General features: G+C 41.9%; 1 protein-coding gene across 1 annotated transcript; it reads right to left on the reverse strand.

Annotated features, from left to right (window-relative positions):
* Positions 1-171: 171 nt before the first annotated feature.
* On the reverse strand, positions 172-4,408 carry acad8 (acyl-CoA dehydrogenase family, member 8). Its single transcript, XM_018700426.2, has 11 exons — positions 4,249-4,408; positions 3,566-3,666; positions 3,101-3,270; positions 2,799-2,908; positions 2,633-2,709; positions 2,392-2,529; positions 2,119-2,254; positions 1,546-1,643; positions 1,313-1,465; positions 1,118-1,220; positions 172-1,007 (listed from the first exon to the last, which is right to left on the reverse strand). The coding sequence occupies exons 1-11, from the start codon at positions 4,364-4,366 to the stop codon at positions 952-954; spliced, it is 1,260 nt and encodes a 419-aa protein (XP_018555942.1). The 5' UTR covers positions 4,367-4,408; the 3' UTR covers positions 172-951.
* Positions 4,409-6,863: the final 2,455 nt, after the last annotated feature.

Here is a 6,863-nt window from a genome sequence, read left to right on the forward strand (position 1 = left end):
TACTGGAGGTGTGTGATATACAATGATCAGCCACAGCATTTAAACCAGTTATTAATGTTGTGACTGATTGGTATAAAACAACCACAGAACTGAGTTGGCACTCGAGCTAGTGTTGTTTTCAACACTTGGAAAACAGAGTCCAAACCTGTTTTCACAAACAGAGTCAAACTGTTGTACAGAGCAGCTTTTTTTTATAGAATAACAAGACTTAACCTCTATATTCACACTAGCAGCTTAACAGGAAACACTTTTTTGGGGATGAAAAGTCAGAAGAAAACGTGACGACTCTCATCACTACTGGAGGTGGCGCCACAGGAAATGAGGTAAAGAAATTTTCCCCCATGTACAGTGGCTATGATGTGACATTTCAGACTCAGCTTAGCACTGTCAGACATTGTCAAAGCTCTTCAGTTTCATTCAGAATTTAAATAAAATGTGCTTTGTCTACTTTCATTGTTCTTATGCTCAGCTATGCTTCGAACTGTATGCTAACATAGCATGCTAGTGTAAAATGCTAATGTAAAGCATTTTTATTTGCTCTATTAACCTTAAAATCACTCATTACAAAGTGTTGGTCATGACATTCATTCAGTATTGAGCCATGAATCTCCTGATTTTTCTTGGAAATATGTGCAACTGTCATTCAGATATTTCAGTCTGGACCAGAGTTAGACTACAGACTCACGAACCAGCATTTACATCCCTACAGCTTTGCCATCAGTGTAGCTGAAAAAAAAACAAACAAACAAAAAAACCCAGAATATACTAGAGAAACCTATATTTTACTGATTAGTTCACCCCAAATTCTCCAATTACTTTAGCCAAATTTGGAAAAACTACAGTGAAGAGGGCAACTCAGGAAACCAGTCACACAGTAACAAACCAGAGAGGAAGACCATAACAATATGGTCACTACTGAAGTCACTTAAAGATCCAGGGAAATTAATTTTATCACGACTCTGTCAGGAGATTTCGGGAAATGATCATCCTCATCACCTCATTTGTTCCTTTAGGGGAAACAAAAAAAAGTAATCATCACAAAATCGTATGACAGCTCTTTAAATGTCAAGTTCTGAAAGTCCAAATCAAAACAGATGGTCATGTTAGAAAAGCTCACCCTCTAGGATCTGATGTACTCTGATGTCACGGACAAACTGCTGCACTGCGTAGTCCTTGAGGTAACCGTACCCACCATGCATCTGAAGAGCCTGGTTACAGATCTGTTTAGGGAGCATGGACACATGCACCATATATATATATACACACATATATATATACACACACACCATCAGACTGTTTTCCCAATACTCACATTAAAGCACTCATCTGTTGCAAAGAGCTTGGCCATGGAGCAGAGAGAAACGGCATCGGACCGGTTCTCCTGCAGCGCTGTGGCAGCTTCACGCACCAGGAGGCGAGACGCCACCAACTTGGTGGCCATTTCTGCCAGTTTGAACTGAAGAAACTACACACAGACAGAGACAGAGGGGTTAAATAGTGTGAATTTTGGTTGACTGTAATAAAAAAAAAAAGTGAGCTACTTACTTGGTTGTTGGAAAGTGTCTCTCCAAACTGTTTGCGTACCAACAGGTGATCCCTCGCTAGCTGTACACAGGCATGTGCCGCCCCGAGAGAACAGGAAGCTGTCGGCAGAGTAAACTGCTGAGTCAGAAACTGTTTATGGTTGACCGTGTGTAAATGCAAGTAGAGACATTCACCAGGGTAAGTTTTTTTTTTTTTAAGGTGAGTTTTACTTCTAGTGAATTCAATGTTTCATTTACAAAGGAAGTAATGTTTTATTTCCTCTTTTAAAAGCTACAAATTCATAGTGATGATTTAATGTCAACTTCCAAAACCATTCTTCTTGTTTTAACCACCTCACGCCTCCATTCTTTTTGAGACTATTCTCATATTTTATGCACAAATCTGTTGCCAACAGGCTCATTCACAGCTGACTTGCTACCATTCAACAAAATAATTTAGTTCAGCTGCTTAAACATCTATAAAATCTATACTTGGATGTAGGATTCTCCATTAGCTCTCTAGCTGTGGGGATAACTGACATATATGGGCTGTGCAGTTGAGGGTTGACTGCTTAGATTGCGTTTTCCTCCTCACCAATATTAATCCTGCCTCCATTCAGGCCTTTCATGGCGATGCTGAAGCCTTGTCCTTCCTCGCCAAGCCGGTTGGTCACTGGAACCGCACAATCCTCAAATATCACCGCCCTGGTCGGCTGAGAGTTCCAGCCCACCTGAGGAGCAGATTGGGCGACAGCTGAGCGACTATGACTTAATTCTGCCATCTAGTGGTTACCTGTGAACACTTCCAGAGAGCAAACATAATGAGATCAAATCTGTTTTTGTTGTCTCAGCACTGATGAACTCTGACCTTCTGCTCTTTTTTGCCAAAACTGAGGCCCGGGGTTCCCTTCTCCACCACCACACAAGAAATGCCTTTTGGTCCTTTACTTCCCGTTCTGCACATCACAACATAGACGTCTGTGTCTCCCCCTCCGCTGATAAAGGCCTGGAAAGCCGTAAAGAGACAAGACACGTTTCCGGCTCACTGTTTTCCTTCTGATGCAACAATTTAAGCCACGTGTGAGCATCAACGTGCTTGAGAATTGTACCTTAGAGCCATTCAAGATGTAGTGATCACCTTTCCGCTGCGCAGAGGTCAGAAGTGAAGCAGCATCACTGCCACTGCCTAAAGTCAAAGACCAGTCCTTTATTGACATATGCATCGAGACAAACACAGTGGAGTGATAATTTGATGATGTGATGGTATATATTGACCTGGTTCAGTGAGACAATAGGAAGCAAACTTTTCCATCGAGCAGAGATCAGGACAGAACTTCTCCCTCTGCTCATTATTCCCAAAAGTGTCGATCATCCAGGCACACATGCTGCAAAGACACAGGAGAATACAGCGAACCTGTCAGGCAAAGAACTGCACTCAACTGCACGACCAGACTTAAAATCATTTTTTCTAAAGAGAGAATCCCATCCTCTCCACTTCTAAACAACCAAACAATTAATCTCTTTGTCAAATTTTAATTGCAGGTACGTGTCTTTATCGGTGTGTGAGGGACTCGTACTTGTGGATACTGATGTAGGCCGTGGTGCTGACACATCCCGTGGATAAGGCCTCAAAGATGACCGATGTGTCCAGCCGAGAGAGACCCGATCCTCCAACATCTGGCTGAACGTAGATCCCTCCGAACCCCAGCTGGGCAGCTTTCCTCATCGTCTCTACTGGAAAGATTTCCTGGAAAAGGAAAAATGTATTATTTTGTCATAGCACATAGATATTTGATATATGATGACAAATCTTGTCTATAGTAAAACCATAACATAAACAATCTTGATATAGTTTCCTTACATCTGCTCTTTTAAAGAATTGTGAGTGGGACGTTTTACACTTGTCAGTAAGACCGTAATAATAGTTCAGTTTTAGGGCTGGTGATTTGAGAGATACTGGATTATTAAAAACGACGAAGCCCCATGTCTGTTGCCTTCACATTTCCTTAGTACAACCGTACAACCGCCTTGCTGAAAAATACCTTTTGGTCCCACTCCGCCATGTGTGGAGCCATTTCATTGGCTGCGAAGTCAAAGGCCACTTTCTGAAACTCCTTCTGTTCATCTGTGAGTCCATGAGCAGCTGTCAACAAAGAGCAGAGAGCACAAAGTACGTACAGAGACAGTAATGTGCAGAGGTGCCGGTCACTGAACACAGGCTGAGGAATGCACAGAATGCACAGTAAATGAAATGTCAGATTGCTTTTGAATGTTTTTGTATGGAGGTAGTCTTGAGCTTAGTAGTGTGAGTGGTGCTGGGCTTTCTCAACTGATTTGACTTGACTAAGTAGGATACAACGAGGAAAACCTCAAAAAGTATTAAATGATGAAATTCAGGTTTGGTAAGAGTCCTTCACTCATCACACAACCTGCCTGAAGAGAGGGGCGGTGTTAAGAAGGGGTGTGTGGCTCCCTCTGCCTCATGACTGGAGGACCAGGGAGAGACCAAAACTGACCAATGACAGCTCGGTAAACTCAACGATAGAAAACTGAACGTGTGTGTTTACTAAATGTTGTTTTCTTAACGCTCGGAGTATCGATTAAAATGCTGTAAAGTTCAGTTACATTTGTTCGTCGTGCTCACCACCCGGTGTCGTTCAGGGTTTCTTTCATAACAACAGCTGTCAGATAAACTAACCAGGAGTTCACATTTTCTAGGACTTACGGTCGATACATGAAGCTATTCCTCGTCTCTGTGAGCTCCTGTTCAGTATTAAACGGTGGTTCCTGCAGATGCTGGAGCCCAGTCTGGCCACTCTCGCTAGAGGTCCGACGACCGCCATGTTTACCTCTACCGTGTTATGTCACAGACCCGCCGCTGTTGCTGCTGGGAAATGTAGTTTTGCCAGGAGGGCGGTCTCTCGAGTGGATTAATGGTAACGTTAGGGGGAAAGAGCTGCCACTGACAATACTGAGCGACAAATTCCCTGTTTTTGCATTATCTATTGTTATGAATGGATGTTTGACATCCTAGTTAAAGTCTGAACGCTGTTTAAAACACACTGTCAGATTTATTTAAACTTTTAAATGGCTATTTTGCTGCTTTTTTCCAGATAAGGCCTAGATTAAAAAACAAACAAAAATAACTTGCTTAATTTATTTACTAAGAGCATAAATATAAAGACAAAATTATTCAAAATTATGTATTCTCACAGTTGCACGAATCTCAGACTGAGTTTTAAACAGTCTTTACAGTCTCTCCGTTATAATCCGGATTTACAAGTGTATGATGTGGTGATGTGAGGTAAATGTGAATTACCCAACATCACATATGGGAGAAAAAAGGAACCAAAAATAGCTTTTCCCACTTCCCAACCCTAACCCCCCCTAACCCTAACCCTAAAAGCTCTTAGCATACCACCATTTTCTTATGAATGTCTCCCAGGAGAGATGCTGCTATTCCCTCATTCAAATACTAACCTGGCTCAGACATTTGTGTTCCCCAGAGGATGAATCTTTCCCTCTAGCATTTGGCATTTAGCTCAAAGCTCCACCATGCCTGAGTACATAGTATCACACACTCTTAAGTCTTGTAGGACTTCTTCATAAAACAATAAAGTTTTAGGTCCATTTCAGTTCTTCATTGAAGACATAACAAAAAGAGAAATGCCTCCACTCTCTCTCTCAGAGGAGTTAGTTTTAATCTCACCTGGACATCCTGTGGACCAGTGTCTCTCCTCTGCAGAAAACGACTGAACGTTGGACTCAGGAAATTAGAACTGAAATTAGACATTTTCTGTCTCAAAAGGATGCAGAAAAACTAGTCCATGCATTTGTTACTTCTAAGCTGGACTACTGTAATTCATTATTATCAGGCTGCCCCAACAAGTCTCTAAAGACTCTGCAGCTGATTCAAAGTGCTGCAGCACAATTACTGACAGGAACTAGGAAAAGAGACCATATTTCTCCTGTGTTAGCCTCTCTACATTGGCTCCCAGTCAAATCCAGAATAGAATTCAAAATCCTCCTCCTCACTTACAAAACCCTTAATGGTCAGGCTCCAGCTTACCTTAAAGATCTCATAGTTCCCTACAATCCCACTAGGACACTGTGCTCCCAGAATGCTGGTCTACTGGTGGTTCCCAGAGTTTCCAAGAGTAGAATGGGAGGCAGAGCCTTCAGCTATCAAGCTCCTCTACTGTGGAACCTTCTCCCAGTTTCGGTCCGGGAGGCAGACACCCTCTGTATCTTTAAGAGGCAGCCTAAAACTTTCCTTTTTGATAAAGCCTATAGTTAGGGGTGGCTCAACCATCCCTTAGTTATGCTGCTATAGGCCTAGACTGCCAGGAGATCTCCCATGATGCACTGAGCTTCTCTCTCTCTCTTTCTCCACAGCATGGATACATATCCCATAAATACATGTTACTAACTCAATATCTTCGCTTTCCCATAGTATTGTTCTCTTCTGTCTCTCTCTCCTCTTCTGTCTCTTTCTGCAGGTATTTCTGCCTCTGGAGCTGTGGAGCCTGATCTGTGATGACAAGTCTGCTGCTCTTACAACTCCACTCAACACCTGCTGCTATAATTAGAAATTACTTATACTGCTATTAGTTGTATTGCTATGTTAGCATTTAATACTTTTAATCATTACTACTGTTGTAGAACCTGTGTTATGCTATGTTCTTCTCTCGCTATTCTCTACTCCCCCCAAACCCCCCCAGTCCAGTCCAGTTCTGCTTGAGGTTTCTGCCTCTTAAAAGGAAGTTTTTCCTTGCCACTGTCGCCTAGTGCTTGCTCATGGTGGGATTTGTTGGGACTCTTTCGGTAAATACTTATTTTAAAGAGTATGGTCTAGACCTGCTCTATATGAAAAGTGCCTTGAGATGGCTTTTGTTGTGATATGGCGCTATATAAATAAAATTGAATTGAATTGAATTGAATTGAATTGAAAAACTGTTAAATGATCCACCAGCTGTTGCTGCTGTATGTGACGGCTGGAAGTGACTCACCGCTGCTGAATGGGAAACACATTAGACTTCAGCTCGGAGGTGAACTAACACAGCTCTGAATGAAACATGATAATTAACTTCAGATCTGACCACAGTCAGACCCACACTGTCTAATCCCAAATTTAAAGCCTTTAAACTAGATTATTATATTATTTTCATTCCAAACATACCAGGTGTTTGGTGTTTCCCTCAGATTTCCATGTTTTAAACAGTGAAGCAGCACAAGACACTGAAACTACTACTGCAAATACCAGTTACAGCAACTAAAACTACAACAAATGCTAACACTATTGTTGTGCTACGACTGCTGAAGAAGTACAGAGGAAAACAT

This window comes from Lates calcarifer, linkage group LG21 (genome assembly GCF_001640805.2).
Source record: "Lates calcarifer isolate ASB-BC8 linkage group LG21, TLL_Latcal_v3, whole genome shotgun sequence".
Lineage (NCBI taxonomy): Eukaryota > Metazoa > Chordata > Actinopteri > Centropomidae > Lates > Lates calcarifer.

Bases quoted from the DNA above. Each gene is read 5' to 3' on its own strand.
- acad8 (XM_018700426.2), bottom strand. From the start codon at position 4,366: ATGGCGGTCGTCGGACCTCTAGCGAGAGTGGCCAGACTGGGCTCCAGC. The intron at 2,710-2,798 runs GTCAATATATAC...CTTTGACTTTAG, and splicing joins CTATTGTCTCACTGAACCAG to GCAGTGGCAGTGATGCTGCT. The intron at 1,221-1,312 runs GTGAGTATTGGG...CTCCCTAAACAG, and splicing joins CAACAGATGAGTGCTTTAAT to ATCTGTAACCAGGCTCTTCA.